The sequence below is a fragment of the Rattus norvegicus genome, chromosome 8, assembly GCF_021556685.1.
Source record: "Rattus norvegicus strain SHRSP/BbbUtx chromosome 8, alternate assembly SHRSP_T2T, whole genome shotgun sequence".
NCBI classification, from domain to species: Eukaryota; Metazoa; Chordata; class Mammalia; order Rodentia; family Muridae; genus Rattus; species Rattus norvegicus.
Window position 1 is genome coordinate 48,001,703 of NC_141541.1, and position 16,693 is coordinate 48,018,395.

Consider the following 16,693-nt stretch of genomic DNA (forward strand, 5'->3'; position numbering starts at 1 on the left):
GGCACAGGCAGCCCTGGAGAAGTGAAACAAAGGCATCCATGAGTAGCTGCTTCCCAACCAAGGGATTCCTATCAAAACAATAGATGCAAACAAAATAAAGCCAATGAGGAGGAAATGCCCTTGACATGCACTTAAGTTATGTGCCATATTGATCTCCATTTCTTCACACTTTATGTGGGGAAAAGACTGGAAACAATTGGTTCCTGTCACCCAATTGTTTTGTTTTTTTCACATCACATTATGATGATGATAGTAATAATAATAATAATAATAATAATAACAATAGTAATAATAATAATGGTAACAGTAATAATATTATTAAATTTGCCCATTTTACAGTTCCAATTTTTCTTATGGAAAGTGAACTACCAGATCATGACCTCATTTTAGATAGACAAGCTGTGCTTGAATTGTATGTAAGCCAATTGCCTCAATATGGGAGTATAAAACTGTGCCAAGGAAAGAAATTGAGACTCTTCTCTTTACTCTTTCCCTCCAACAATATGCTTTCTACCCTTTATCACTCATACTTAGAAAAATCGCCTGTTGTTTATACTCAGACTCTACTCATACACAGACACAAGGTAGACTGTGTCTTTGAAGAAAAAACTCTCAGTCAAGCTTCAATTCTATACTAAAAAGATCTCACAAATGCAAATTCCAATATCATTGATGAATCTTGACACCATTTCTTAATGATCCTAAGAATTTCTTCTGTTTTATGTTGCACATCAATATGTGGCCAAGCAGTTGTCAACTTGCTCTACTGTCACTAATATTTACTCATAGAAATAGCCTGACGAACCACTCACAGTGCTTAGCAGATTGCAGATCTGCGTTTATTTTGGTTTTGAACAAGGAAGCATCCTTGCTATACTTGAAAGCATAATTAATGCAAAGAATGAAGAGGAAGAAGGTTTCAGATAATCATTGTCCTTAGTGTATGATCCAGGTCTTGTCTGAACTTATCCAAACTGTATGATTAGATGAAAGACCAGCACAGACATGAACAGGAAGTAAAGGGACTCCATTCTAGCTATCTAGACATCGAGTCTGATTTAGCATTCAATACAATTTCACATACTTATTTTCTATACCATGCTAGAAATATAAAATAAATAGAATTCCTGTGCCTTAAATACCCAGAGAAATATAAAATCGGTTTCTGACCGTTACCTTCCAGTTTGCCCCTCTGAGCCCTGAAAAGCTTCATAGCTCAGAACCTCACCCACTCTAAGGAAGTTGGATACTTTCTATCTCTTAGGGTTTTGTCAGGATGGAGTGAGATAAAACTATAATGCTGAAAATGTTGCTGGTTATTTAGTAGGAAATACATAATGGAGTCAGTTTAATAAGTTACCTTCTAGCAATTAACCCTGAGGTAAGAGTGACTGTGCAGTAACACTCAGTCTTGGAGGTTAGATGGAAATTTAATATAAAACAGCTCGTAAAGAACCTGTGGGGTAGTTTATTAATATTCTAACTGTTTAGTTATTTATTTAACCAAACACATTTATGGAGCCAGTAGTTTAAGGCAAAAGAAGATATATTAATCTGGGAAACATTCTTTTCCTCTCACTTAAAAAGTGTGTTTTGGGGCTGGAGAGATGGCTCAATGGTTAAGAGTACTGACTGCTCTTCCAGGAGGTCCTGAGTTCAAATCCCAGCAACCACATGGTGGCTCACAACCATTTGTTATGAGATTCAATGCCTCTTCTGGTGTGTCTGAAGACAGTGACAGTGTACTCATATACATAAATAAATAAATCTTAAAAAAAGTGTGTTTCACGAAGGAACATTTAGCAGGTTACAAGTGCTCAGATCTTCTCTTTCTCACAGACTTCCTTGTGTAATTCATAACCAGATCAACACTGCAAAGAAGCACAGCTACCTTTCCCTCACCTAACCCAGGCAAAGAACAGAGTTCACAGCTGTCTTACACACACATTCAGAATCCTTATTTCTGGCTTTTGCAGACAGGTCTCAATACCATACCTCACATATAGGTGACCTAAGACAGGATCTGATATCAGAAAAGCTATCTTGAACTGTGTCTCATCTAATCATGGAGTCCCCAATTTCCCATCACGAAGCATCTCAAGTTAGAACCTACGTGTTCACCTCCTAGGAAGACAGAAGAGGGAATAACTTTTCTGAGAAAAGTGCAAAATTGATCTCTGTCTTAACAATCAGCAAATTCTAAATTTCACACTAACATTTGTTAATACCACAGTTTTATATGCACTATAATCACTTATATTTAGTTATCAGGATAAAATATCATGTGACTAAATAAATATACACTCATTAAAAGATGTACTCATAGGATTAGGAAGGGTAACAATATGGAAAAGAATATTTTTTAGCATCAATAATAAGCAAAAAAATAGGAGCCTATCTTCCTGATGTTACTCACTTCCCCTCAAGACATAACCACACACTCACACACACACACACTCACACACACACACTCACATACACACACACACAGGCACACACACAGACACAGACACAGACACATACACACAGGCACACACACACATACACACACACGCCCCTGACTCAGACAAATAATGGCACACAGACTCACACACACACACACACACACACACACACACACACACACACACACAAACACAGGCATACTCCTGAACATGCACACAGTCTGTATTTCTCCCATTCATTGTTTTCTTACTATTGCTTTAAAAATAGATCAATGAATACAGACATTTGTAATGCCACCAACTTTAGCACTATGTGGTTGAAGTAGGAACATTACTTAATTTCAGAAGTTAGAGACCAATCCCAGCAACATAGACTTCTCATGAAAAAAGGTTTCCCTTTATGCTACAAAATAATCTGCTCAACACACAAAAAGAATAGAAGAGGGAGATGCATGCCCAAGAATAAACAAAGCATTGAGAGCTTTATACACATACCAGCAGCTAGGAAACACATCTAATGTGAGCAGAGGATTTTCTTAAAGCTTCTAGTCAAAGAAAATGTGTTTCTGAAAACAAGAATGTATCATCCAGTGTCCCAGCGTAGAGAAAAGATGTCTCACCTTCTCTTCTTGAATCTACAATGTAGATTTGACACTCAGTTCTGCTGTTAATCTGACCTTAAAGTAATGAATTTCCTTCTAAACCAGAGAGTGTTCGTGGAACTGGTTCCTTTTAGGACAGTATCCCCAGTTACCCAAGATGAATGAATAACCATAGGGAATAATTAAAGGCTTTTGTTGTTTTCCTTTTACCCTTCCCTAGCCCCTCCCTCATTACTATGTTTACTGTGGAAGTAGTATGATAATTTGTAACTTATTTGTAAATACATAAAATTCAAGGAAAATGATTTTTTTCCTTCCTTATCAATTTTGAGACTCAGGGGTCATTTTCCCAATCATACCACTGCAGTTCTGACATAGTCTTAAGTACACTGTATACATGTGTAGCTTTTGTCTTTTGCTTAACCTAGCTTTAAGTCACATTTTTTCAAAATATTCCAGCCCTATGAATTAATTTTAGCAGTCACATTTGATGTACACAGGACACATATCTTCATATTCTAGATACTCCATTTTGTTTTGTTTTTAATATATTTACCTATTGTGCCAAAGCAAACAAATAAAAAACAGGTAGGTGGATATATATATGCATGCATATGTGTGTCAAGTATCTTTTAATTTTTATAAGTTGTCTACTTTTAAGACTGTATTAAACATGGGCTTGCCAGTGTAGAATTTCTGTAAAATTAAAGGGTACTACAATCTTAAAGACAGCTATCAAATTGCTGTGTTAGCAACAATACCTATTAAAGCGAATTAGACCAGTACTACATATGTTTAAAATGTTGAAAGGTTTCATAATATATTGAAAACAAAGTGTTTTAATGTTCATTGTTTGTTACCTAAAGTTAAATGCACTTATAAACTACTGTTTATTATTTCCTTTGTAGAAAAAAAGACAGAAGTAGTATCAAACAAATAGATAAATGGAATAAATGAACTAAAATTATGACAGTGAGTCTCTCACTTGCAATGAGAGCTGAGAGCAGTCATACCTAGCTGACAGGATGTATTTCCTAATGTGAATGTTTTCAATGTAAACGCTTGATTTATAATAAGTTCATATTATGTGTTTATATCTAAATGCAGTTATCTATCTACTTGGTGTTGCACAACACAAGGAAAATGACTAAAGTGAAAATAGTCAATTTAGAGTTAGTTTTATTCTAGCTCATAGAACTGGATTTATCTATAATTCCTCCTCTAAATGTATAGAAAACTGGACCAAAATATATAAATTCATATTTTGAAATATTATACAAACATTATAGGCAAACAGCCCATGACATCTTTATAATTAAAAATGCAAAAACTCTCAACAAAAATGTATGAGATAGAATCCAATACACATGAGAAATGTCTTCCATGGTGATCAAGTGAGACTGATTTTCAGGATGTAAATTGGCTGTAACATTTAAAATTCAAGTAACATTATTATTGTAGCCTAGAAATTAATAAGGAAATTATATGACCATCTTGATGTATATCCAAAACCAACCTTACAAATTGTCAGTTTAATCTCTGTTGGAATATTTTGGCTAAGGATGAATGGATCATCCCCAACTTGTCAAAGAAAAAAAATAAGCTAATGTCATATTTACTGGTAACAACCTGGTTGTCTACCTTCTAGAATTATCAATCAAGTTCGCTACTCTCTCATCTTTTCTACTTAATGTTGAACAATTTCTTCATAAGACAATTAGGTATGAAAAAAGTGAAAGATGGCCTTTAAAGAGGAGTAAATTGGGCTTGTAGATAATATGATCCTCTATACAGAATGTCTGGGGAAAATCTGGAAACATTTCAATGATTAGTAATTAGTCAGTAGATCCGCTAAGTTGCAATACTAGCATAGTTGATACAGAAAACTTTATTGTGACTATGTATATTATCAAAGAGTGACATTCTAAATAACACCAACATAGGAAATAATACTATAACTGGGCTGGCCCTGAAAACTGATATTATATATCTTGAAAGAAATAAAATGTGTACATTAGAGTCCTGGTTTATTCATTATAAAAATATCACTGGATTTAGTAAATCATAACCCTGCATAAGCAATAATTCTTAACGCAACCAGTAAATATCCCTGTTGGTTTCTTCTTGTTGAGGAAAGGTTCTGTTTCTGGGTTCACATGAGTGATCTTACTAATCTCTGAACAGCAAACAGATGGGTAGCAATACATGCAGTAGGACAGAAAAAGAACAGCTATGATGGCTGTTAAATTTTGAAAAAAATATATTACATAATTTCACACCTGCATAACCTTAAAGAACTGAAAGGAATGAGCAGCAGCCGTAAATATATGTAAGAGAGAAAGAGAAAGATGGGAGTTTAAAATGTAAAGCTTTTAATTTAAAACTTAAAGTTTAAAGTTTAATAATAATAATATAGAGTTTGAAAAATATTATATAAGAGCTAAATTGCAAGTAATGATTAATTTAGCATTTTAATAAAATATTGCAGTGGGTTTCTAGTCCAAAAAAACAGAAAACAAGGAAATGTAAGTCACAGAAGAAAGAGCAAGGAAAGCAAGGAAGCCGAGGACATGGTGTCCGCCACAGAGGACATGGTGTCCGCCGCAGAGGACATGATGTCCACCGCAGAGTAGAGTCTCCGAACTCAGAGAGTGAGCGGTTTGTACGTGGGATGTGTGTAAGCACTTAGACAGAAGTGCCGTTGTCAGCACTGATGTCCAGGAACAACCCAATTATCTGGGAACAAGTAAACCTGATTTGCTGAACCTAAACTTACATCACAAAATGTACTAACTGAACTAATCTCTGGGGCATCTTGTTAAAGGAAGCAAGTTTCTTTTCATGAGAGAGGGGGAGGGAGGGAGGGAGGGAAGGAGGGAGGGAGAGAAGAGAGAGACAAAAAAGGAAGGACAGAAGTAAGGACAGGACAGACCAGAACAAAGAGAAGAGAGAAGAGAAGGGGAGGGGAGGGGAGGGGAGGGGAGGGGAGGGGAGGGGAGGGGAGGGGAGGGGAGGGGAGGGGAGGGGAGGAGAGGTGAGGGGAGGGGAGGGGAGGGGAGGGAGAAGAGGGGGAAGGGAAGGGAGAAGAGGGGGAGGGGAAGGGAGAAGAGGGGGAAGGGAAGGGAGAAGAGGGGGAAGGGAAGGGAGAAGAGGGGGAGGGGAAGGGAGAAGAGGGGGAGGGGAGAGGAAGTAAGGGAGGGGAGGGGAAGAGGGGGAGGGGAGGGGAGGAGAGGAGAGGAGAGGAGAGGAGAGGAGAGGAGAGGAGAGGAGAGGAGAGGAGAGGAGAGGAGAGGAGAGAAGAGAAGAGAAGAGAAGAGAAGAGAAGAGAAGAGAAGAGAAGAGAAGAGAAGAGAAGAGAAGAGAAGAGAAGAGAAGAGAAGAGAAGAGAAGAGAAGAGAAGAGTTCAACTCCCTTCGTTCCTGAGTAAGGGGAAGGAATAATGAGAGTATGCGCTAAAGCCGACCAGAGCAGCAGCATAAAGCTGTACATTTGCAGCCTTCAAACATACTACTGGGTTCTGCAGCCAGTAACCATGCCACGCATTTTGGCTTGCGTCTAATCTCCTACCACCAGGAAGTGTCTGGCTTAGAGACCAAATGTATTCACTTCCACAATTGAGTCAGTAATTCAAGATTGTTCTCTGAAAAAATACTGGCACATTGCTTCCTAGAACTTCCATAAGCATTGTTGACCACACCCACACAACTATTATAATCGTCAACAATAACAACAAAAACTTCATTAATTTCCTTTGCAACTATTAAGTTCCTCTCAATTTTGTCCCAGGCTGTTTATCACAGCAAGAGGTCAGGCAGGATAGAGGATGTAATGAGTTTCTTGCGACTCAATAGCACCCTTTCTTGTAGACAACTTGTTTCTTTACCTTGATGAGGAAACCAAGCTGTAAAGCAAGATTTGATTGCCAAGAATGGAAATAATTTTCCCCGACAAAACCAGAAATTAGGAACCCTCAAGACATTTTTACAGTTCATGAGCAGATCCTTATTAAACTTATTCATGGGAGCTGGAAAGATGACTCTGGAGTTAAGAAAATTCCTGCCCTTTCAGAGGATCCCTAATGAGTTCCCACTGCCTGAAACTCCAGCTTTAGAGAATCTGACTTCTCCTGGCCTTCCGGTGTCCCATCTACACATGGCGCATGCGCGCACGCATTTTATCTTTATTTTATTATGAGGCCAGAAAAGGGTATCAAAACCCCCGGAACAAAAGTTCCATTGTTCCCTGTCGTGTGCATGCTGAAAATCTAACCCAGATCCTCTGGAGGAGCAACTAGATGACCCATCTCATCAACCCCATTTTTAAAGTTAAATTAAAACTAAATCTTTTTAAAGTATTTGTAATGATTACACTGAAAGAAGAAAGCAAGTTCAGCATCTCCATATTTGGTGTGAGGAACCAAACACATATGGTTAAAGCAGCTTCTTCAAGGAGGTACAGTAAGGAGGGTCACCGCTGAAACCCTGGAGTTATGCAGATTCCCAAACCAGAGTTTCTTACACTGTACTGAATGGGCAAATGACATTTCCATTCGTTCCTGTCCCCTCATTTAAGGCGTAGTGAAGACAGGAATACAACGTTTCCTCTCTATAGAATTTGAGCGTCGGTAGAGATATCCCATCTGTATAAGAGAAGTCTGTTTTCCAAGGGTTCAGCTTTTCTTCTTCACTGGAAGATTCTATTGTCACCAAAGGAATGGGCCACAACATTAACACACGGGCACACTACTCACACTAGTCACTAGGGAGAGCACTTCTTGGACCAAGATATCCTCTTTAAGAATTTAACATTCTACTGATTTATTTGAGTTAATTTTATACCCAGCCACTTTGCTGAAGTTGTTTATCAGCTTTAGTAGTTCTCTGGTGGAACCTTTGGGATCACTTAAATATACTATCATATCATCTGCAAATAGTGATATTTTGATTTCTTCTTTTCCAATCTGTATCCCCTTGATCTCCTTTTGTTGTCTGATTGCTCTGGCTAGAACTTCAAGAACTATATTGAATAAGTAGGGAGAGAGTGGGCAGCCTTTTCTAGTCCCTGATTTTAGGGGGATTGCTTCAAGTTTCTCTCCACTTAGTTTAATGTTAGCAACTGGTTTGCTGTATATGGCTTTTACTATGTTTAGGTATGGGCCTGGAATTCCTGTTCTTTCCAGGACTTTTATCATGAAGGGGTGTTGAATTTTGTCAAATGCTTTCTCAGCTTCTAATGAAATGATCATGTGGTTTTGTTCTTTCAGTTTGTTTATATAATGGATCACGTTGATGGTTTTCCGTATATTAAACCATCCCTGCATGCCTGGGATGAAGCCTACTTGATCATGGTGGATGATTGTTTTGATGTGCTCTTGGATTCGGTTTGGCAGAATTTTATTGAGTATTTTTACGTCGATATTCATATAGGGAGATGTTGGCCCAGAAACCGGGAAAGGGAATAACAATCGAAATGTAAATAAGAAATACTCAAGTTAATAAAGATAAAAAAAATTTAACATTCTAAACTGAGAGTCTTTGCAAAAATTACTTAAAACGATTATAGTCTTTATTTAAACCTTTTCCATTCTCATAATAAGAAACAAAGATTTTAGTAACTGAACCACAAAACATGAGAAAAACTCAGAGCAACTAGTGAATAAAATTTTAATGTTCTTATGACAAAGGAAAAAACATGCTGGAAGAAGTGATATATAGTATAGCAAATATATATATACATATATTACAGGAAATATATAATAATTCCATATGCTATATTTGCTATATTATGTGTATAATCATATATTGTACTTTTGTTTATATATTACATGTAATTTCAGGTAAATATTATTAGGTAATATTACCCTCTATGGTTTTTTGAACACCTTACTGTTATTATCATTTCTAATGTGCCGTTTCATTCTTTTCAAAGTGTGTTTTAACTCACCACCATCAGCTTGGAAGAGTTAAGGTCTAAGTGCACAAGACTGGCTTCATAGAGGCCGGAAGTGATGCTATGCAGCCCCAACTCATGGGTTTTCACTTTTGCTCATTTCCTAGGGTCCTTTCTAATTAAGCATTGCAGTTGACATCTACCTCTAGGTTGACGGCAGTAACCCTACATGTTTATTCTGTCTTGGCTTTTCATAGCCTACATCGAGAATCGCATCTGTGTGCAACTGTTTCCTCTCTCTGGGTCAGGAGCACTATGTCTCATAACTGTTAAACTACCAAGGAACACCTGACTACTCCAGTGGTTGCCCTGTGAACCAAATTTCATCTTTGCCTACTTGTAAACTGTGGAATAAAAAGCCACAAATTGTATATTATTCTGAGTCACAACTTGAAAAGAGTCACAGGTTTTATATTTTTAAAAATTACTTTGGGATGATGGGTAGCAAATGTTCTATGCAAATGAAAAAGACTGAAAACATCTAAATGATGTGCGGGAATTTATTTATTTATTTATTTATTTATTTATTTATTTATTTATCATGTGACATAGACCTGCTTCAAACTATGTAGACAGGAATAAATGGAATGGCTTATCTTCTCGTCTACACTACCTATGTTTTGAAATTGCAAGCATGTGATGTCATGCCTGATAAAGATAACCTGATAAAGGGTAACTTATAAATCTAGAAATTCCTTTAAAACATGTGTTAATCTAACAAACACTCCTAAACAGAAAGGTTTCCAATAGGAAAGCATTTATATAAATAGATCTGTGACTACACATTAAAAATGTGGCTGCATTTTTGGACATCCCTTCACAACTTGAAGCCTAGTTTCTCTCCACCTGAATGTGAATTATATCTCATGATCACTGAAGGGTCTGTATTTGATCCTGAAAGCAAGATTATAGAGACTTCTGCTTAGGCCTCCCTTAGACACTTTCTGTTGGGGAGACAGCTTCCAGCATGTGAGTGTGAGCACAGGAGGTGGGTAAAAGCAAATGCCCATGGAGTGAAGGTGGGGTGGAGGCCTCCTGACAATAGGCCTGCGATGAGCTACTATGCAAATGAAAGCTCCATCAGAAGTCTACCACCCAGTTGTTAAATGTGACAGCAATACCCTATTAGATCCTGGCCCAAGAACCCCATCTAAGCCACCCCCAATGCTCCTGACCACCTTTGACAATGTAAAATAATGAATTCTGTCCTAAACTGCCAACTTCTACAGTAAATTGTTGGGATAAAATAAGCATCAAATATCATACCATAGATAAAGAACTTAAGCTACTCCTGGTTGGCAATGTGGTGACATAAACAAGGTGGCTTTCACTTGCTTTACATGTATAATGAAGAGTGAAATGTTTTCCTAAACAACTTCATGTTTCATCTTTATGAGTCATTTGGTGAGCATGCTATCTAGTTCCTCATTAAACCAGTCAGGTGGAGGTTTTAATTTAACCCATAAATTTACATCAGAGTGAACAAATAAATATTACTTCAGAATGTGAACGAATTGAAATTATTATTGTCTCAAGAGTGCCAGAATCTATAAATATTACTGAGAGTCCTGCCCCACCTGGCTCTCCATGATGTCATTACTATATCAACAACCCTCTGCTTAGTTTTCTTATAGGAGAAACAGTAATGGTTATACTAGATACTAAACGAAAGTAAGGAGAGCAGTGAATGATACATAGAGGAGGATTATAATACCTCCACCCAAGTGGTCATTATGTGAAACTGACAACCCTGCAGCTCTCCCAGTGCAGCTGCATAACAAGGAAAGACGATGGTTGAGTTGCAGGTCCCAAAATACCAGCAATGAATATTCCCTTACTCACACTTTGTCTCACTGTAAACGAATGTACATTGAAGCTGTGTCTTAGGACACCATGACTGTTAAACAACAAATGATAAAGCAACCAAATGTTATCCCTGATCATATATATATATATATATATATATATATATATATATATATATATATATTAAATATATTGTATATAATATATATATGTTTGTATGTTTGTATGTATGTATTGCAGTTTTCAAGACAAAGAATGACTGCAATGTGTAGAAAATTCAGGCTCAAAAGCACTTTCTGCATTTATAGTCTCAGTTCTGCCATTTTAAAACATAGCTCATGGTCACCTCTGCCTTGAGAAATAAAGAACAATGTAAAAAACACAGTTTTACTGCATGCAAAGGAAAAGAGGGAATAAAGCTAGAAAGAAAGAAAACATATAATGTGTAGGCTCCATGCAATTCACGATAAGCCATTGAAATGGTTCAACAGCCACAGAGTACAGAGAACAGAAAAGATATACTAAAAACAGAAGAGCAAACTAAAAATAGAGAAACAAGGCATAATCTAGAGAGCATTGGAAAGATATAAATCTGAAACAGTCCATCCGCACAAATTCAATGACATAACTGTTAAGACTCTTCTGAAGGAAGACAGATTTACACAGTGGGCCTAAAGCAGCTATAAAAATCCTCAAACAGGAATTTCTCCTATTCCTTATACCCCAAAGGCTGGGCCTCTTGAGATAGCGCCTTCTTCAGAGCTAATTTCACATCCTTGTTCCTCAGGGTGTAAATCAGAGGATTCAAAGAGGGGGTGACAACATTGTTAAACACCTGGACAACAGAATCCAGCCAGGGACTAGAAGCAGGTCTAAGATAGACAAGAATCACAGGGCCATAGACCAAGATGATAGATGTCAGGTGGGCACTGCAGGTGGAGAAGGCTCTGTGTCTGCCTTCTGAGGAATGGATTTGCAGGATGGAGATCACAATACGAGTGTAAGAAGTGAGAATGAGAAGAAAACAGGTGAGCGCAATGACACCAACATTGGTAAAACTCACAGTCCGTGCTAGGGAGGTGTCTGCACATGCCAGGGACAGCACCACAGGAATGTCACAGAAGAAACTGTCTACCTCATTGGGTCCACAGTAGGGCAACTTAAAGATAAGAAAAGTGAGGATGCTCCCATGGACAAAACCTCCCACCCAAGTGCCCACTGTGAGACAGGTACACACCCTGTGATTCATGATGATTGTGTATCTCATAGGGTGACAAATAGCTACAAAGCGGTCATAGGCCATCAGTGTATACAGGAAACATTCTGTGCCACCCAGAGTGTGATAGAAGAAGACCTGGGAGGCGCATCCCTGGTATGAGATGGTGCGGCTCTGCCCCAGTAGGGAGTCCATCATCTTAGGAGAATTCACAGAAGGGAAGAAAATGTCAAACACTGCCAGGTTCCCCAGGAAGAAATACATGGGGGTGTGGAGGTTAGGAGATGCCAGGATGGTGAGGAAGATGAGCAGGTTCCCCAGCAAGGCAAAGACATAGAAGACCAGGAACAAGATGAACAGCATGCTCTCTAGTCCTTCGCTGTTAGAAATTCCCAGCAAGATGAACTCTGTCACAGAGGTGTCGTTTCTCATACTCATGGCACAGGCAGCCCTGGAGAAGTGAAACAAAGGCATCCATGAGTAGCTGCTTCCCAGCCAAGGGATTCCTATCAAAACAATAGATGCAAACAAAATAAAGCCAATGAGGGGAAAGGGGGCCAGGGATGAATCTGCCCTGGGCATTCAGTTAAGTGATGTGCCACATTCAGCCTCAATTTTCTCATGTGTTAAGTTATGTAAAGACATATCTCATCTATATATTTTCAAATGTCTTAAAGTAATCAACACTTGTCACCAATTCTATTTAGTCTTGTCCAATCTGGCCTTGCATCAAATAGACTGTCGTAACTCATGTAAGCAGAGTAAGTGTAACAAACAGAAACAGGACGAATTTTAACCGCGTACCAGCCAATTGGAATCACAGGGACGCCTTCCCGTCTGTGTTTAGGGCAGAAGGGTATGTTTCTATCCCAAGAGCATTTTTCATAAGATGGAGTGGCTCGGAGGCAGGACGCTGCGTCTTCTGTTCTTGAGTCTAAGGCATCGACTAGACACAACTGACAACTTTGCTATTAACACGGCCTCAATGACGGACTTTATAATACTTTCAAGCTGCAGAATAGTCATGTGTATGATTTCTTTTGAGACAACGTCCCCAAGGGCTCCATCCCTAGATAAAAGAACATGAAGGAACAAAGAGCATAATTACAGGCTTTCATCTCTTGCCTTATTCTGTTCCCTATTCCCCTTTTTATAATTTTATAATCTGGTATATTAATCACAATTATTCTTTTATAGACATATGCACTGAATTTTTATCTATAGCCATCTACTATCAATAGCATGCCAGAACTCATCTACGTATACTTCAGTACCCATTCACCATTTTACATTTAAGAATGACTACTGAATAGTCTAAGAATAACAGGTACTAGCAAGGATATAAAAAAGGAGAAACTTTATGCATTGCAAGTAATATAAATTAGCACAACTGTTATGAAAAAACCAGTTCAGAAGACTACCAAAAATTAAAGATGTGACTACTATATATGATCTGGCAGTCTCATTCATAAGTGTATATACAAAGCAATAGAAGTCTGTGTCAAAGTTATATCTGCCTCCCCTTGTTCATAATGGAACTAGTCACAATAGAAGCACTAATTAATTCTACCTATCGTCAATTAATGATAGTTAAACAAATGTGGTGTATTTACACAGTGGACTGGTTCTCATTGATTAGAAAACATAGCCTGCTATATGCAATAGCACACATGGAAGTGAAATCATTATGTTAGGTAAAATAAGCCAGGCATTAAGAGGCAAATGTTACATGGGCTCACTTATGTGTGGGGCCATCAGATGTCAATCTCAAAGACTAAAATATTATTTGCAAGAAGCCATAGACATAATCAGTGACATCTAAGCCATAGTTAGATAGAGTAAGACACTTTGGTATGTGCTACTAAAGCAAAGTAAAATAACCAAATTAATTGCTTACTTCAAAAGTCTAGTCAAAAACAATCTGAAAGTTTCCACCACAAAGAAAATAGATTATGTTCACCATGAATAAGTTATGTAACATGTGCATGCATCAAAACATTGCATAGTATAAAATTAACATGTAATTTTATAGTTTTGTGTTTCTGTTACAAACATGCTTAAAAACTTAAAAATGGAATTTGCTCAGAATTTATAAAAGTAACTCTTGTAGGGCTGCATACTCAGCTTTTACTAATATCCATACAACAAGCTCATGGGCACATTAAAACAGTTGGGTGTCCTGTGCTTTGAACAATACAAGTATAAAACATGACAACGGCATGGGTTTTAAATAATCCTAACAACATTTTTATCATCATTGTCTTGGTTAAGGAAAAGATATAGAATAGAATAGAATAGAATAGAATAGAATAGAATAGAATAGAATAGAATAGAATAGAATAGAATAGAATAGAATAGAATAGAACTTCCTGTCCCCATTTTGAAATAGTAGCTACGATATTTCAATAATCTGTCCTCTAATCGTATTGTTAGTCTTTCACTTCTTCCTTAATAATTTATAAATTAATAATTTATTCCACAATAATCTTGTTTTAAAAGAAGACAGCTTTAAAAAATAGAAAGAGATAAATTTAAGTGCTTATTTCAAAAGTCAGTCATAGTAATTGAATTTGATTTTTAGGTCACACAAGTTTAAAACTTATACTCAAATCTGAAGAAATAGAAAATCTTTTGAGTCTTCACTTTGAAAAGAGTAATATGCTTAGTTACTAATTCTTAGTTGTTTTTTATTATTCAACTTTATTTTTAAAAAAGATGTTATATTTGATTCTGTCTATTTTGCAAACTAATAATAGGTTTTTCTCTAAAGGCTATGACCTGTCTAGTCATAAGTTCTTGTCCTAAAGATGGTTCAAGGGTGGGTTTCTTCCTGTGGAGTATTACTTAAAGTCACTCAGTGACTAATTACTCCCTTCATGTTCACTCCACTATTGCACTAGTGGGCACACCTTTCCAGAGAAGTAATTTTTGTAGTTCTCAGTGTTCATATCTGGATATAATTATTATTACTTCTTTCTTCCATACATAGCATGTTCCAGCGCTATGAAAATTATGTTGTCCTCAGCAAGAGAGTCTTGCTGACAACTTTTGAAGACAACAAATAGCACTGGCACTAGTTGCATTGTTAAGGGTCTATGGGAACTCACTGGTCAACAATTCCAAGGGACATAACCCACTCATGACACTTAGTTTAATTTGTTAGACTGTGGGGTATAATATGGGTATTATCATCCTGTTACATGCTAACTCCATTTTATAATTTTTTAAAATGTGTGTGTGGATATTTTGTGTGTGTGTGAGTGTGTGTGTGTGTGTGTGTGTGTGTGTGTGTGTGTGTGTGTGTATGATCTCTACAATAATATTTCTCCTTTTAGAAACTCTCCTTTTAAGTAGATATAATTACAGGGATTTAAAAACCTTTACTAACATAATTTATAATACTGTAAAACTAACCATTTTAAACATAGAAATGAGAATTAGTAGATAATTTAGCATGATTATAGATTATGAGTTTGATTGGGAGCCCTTGACTTAGTGAGTATGGTTGAAGACCCATTATGAAAGATTCCCAATATCAACATGGAACCTTCACATGAAAACACAAACACCACACACACACACACACACACACACACAGAGAGAGAGAGAGAGAGAGAGAGAGAGAGAGAGAGAGAGAGAATGTAGAACTCAAAGTACTAAACTTACAGATAATGCAGATTTATAAATCCAGACAATCTAGTTGAAAAAAATACTTCCTTCACACTGAGAAACCTCACACCCATTTACAGTCCTTCACACCACTAACTTCATGGAATCACCAACTCATTCTTGACCTCTGCATACTTGAATTTTCAGGGAATTATTTTATGTGGAATTATAAAACGTGTGCTTCTTTGACCTGACTTCTTTAACCTTGTTTCTACATACACCGAACTAGGGTTTTGTTTTGGCCTTGATGGTAGACAATTTCCATTTGTGCTCCCTAGACATATGCTAACACTATAATTTCATTTCCAAGTCCTTAGAAGATACTTGGTACAAATTTAGAACCATTTGCTGACTTAAAAATCATTATCAACATCTACACAGAAATTAGTTGTTTTGGCTTGTAGTACTCTCTATTAAACACTTATGTGAATGATTGTAGAAAAGAATATGTATGTCATTGATTACCCAGTTCCAGATAATAATCTCAATTTCTTTCCTCTGGGTTACTATAAAAAGCAATATTGAGTTAAGAAAAATCAGTGCAATACTAATATAATTTATAATCACATCTTTTTCAGTAGCTTTTATTATAAATTATATTTTAAAATTCTCTAATTCAAAAAATTCATTCAGATCTAGTAATTGCTACCCCAAAGACATGCATGTGATTGCACAAACACACACACACACACACACACACACACACACACACACACAGCGAGAGGAAGAAAGAGAGAGAGAGAGAGGATGCAAACATCAATTAGCGTGTAATTAGCATGTTTATCTGTTTTGTCTTTATAATTTCCTAGAATTGTAGTTCTTGGCAAAACCCTGAGCCATTAAATAATGTGACACAGCAGCTGGAAATGTATCATTTATTACAGTTTTTGTTCCTCAGTATTAAATCCTTCATGCATTAATCAAGTTTCCTCAGTAAATGTTTTATTTGTCAGCCAGCCAGAATGAAGTTGGGTTATGGCACATTGTTTACAAAGACTTATGTGTAA

General features: G+C 37.0%; 1 protein-coding gene across 1 annotated transcript; it reads right to left on the bottom strand.

Moving 5' to 3' along the window:
• Nucleotides 1–11,510: 11,510 nt before the first annotated feature.
• Or10d5b (olfactory receptor family 10 subfamily D member 5B) lies at nt 11,511–12,449 on the bottom strand. Its single transcript, NM_001000477.1, is given in 1 exon segment — nt 11,511–12,449. A coding segment is annotated over 1 exon segment (939 nt).
• Between the last annotated feature and the right edge of the window lie 4,244 nt (nt 12,450–16,693).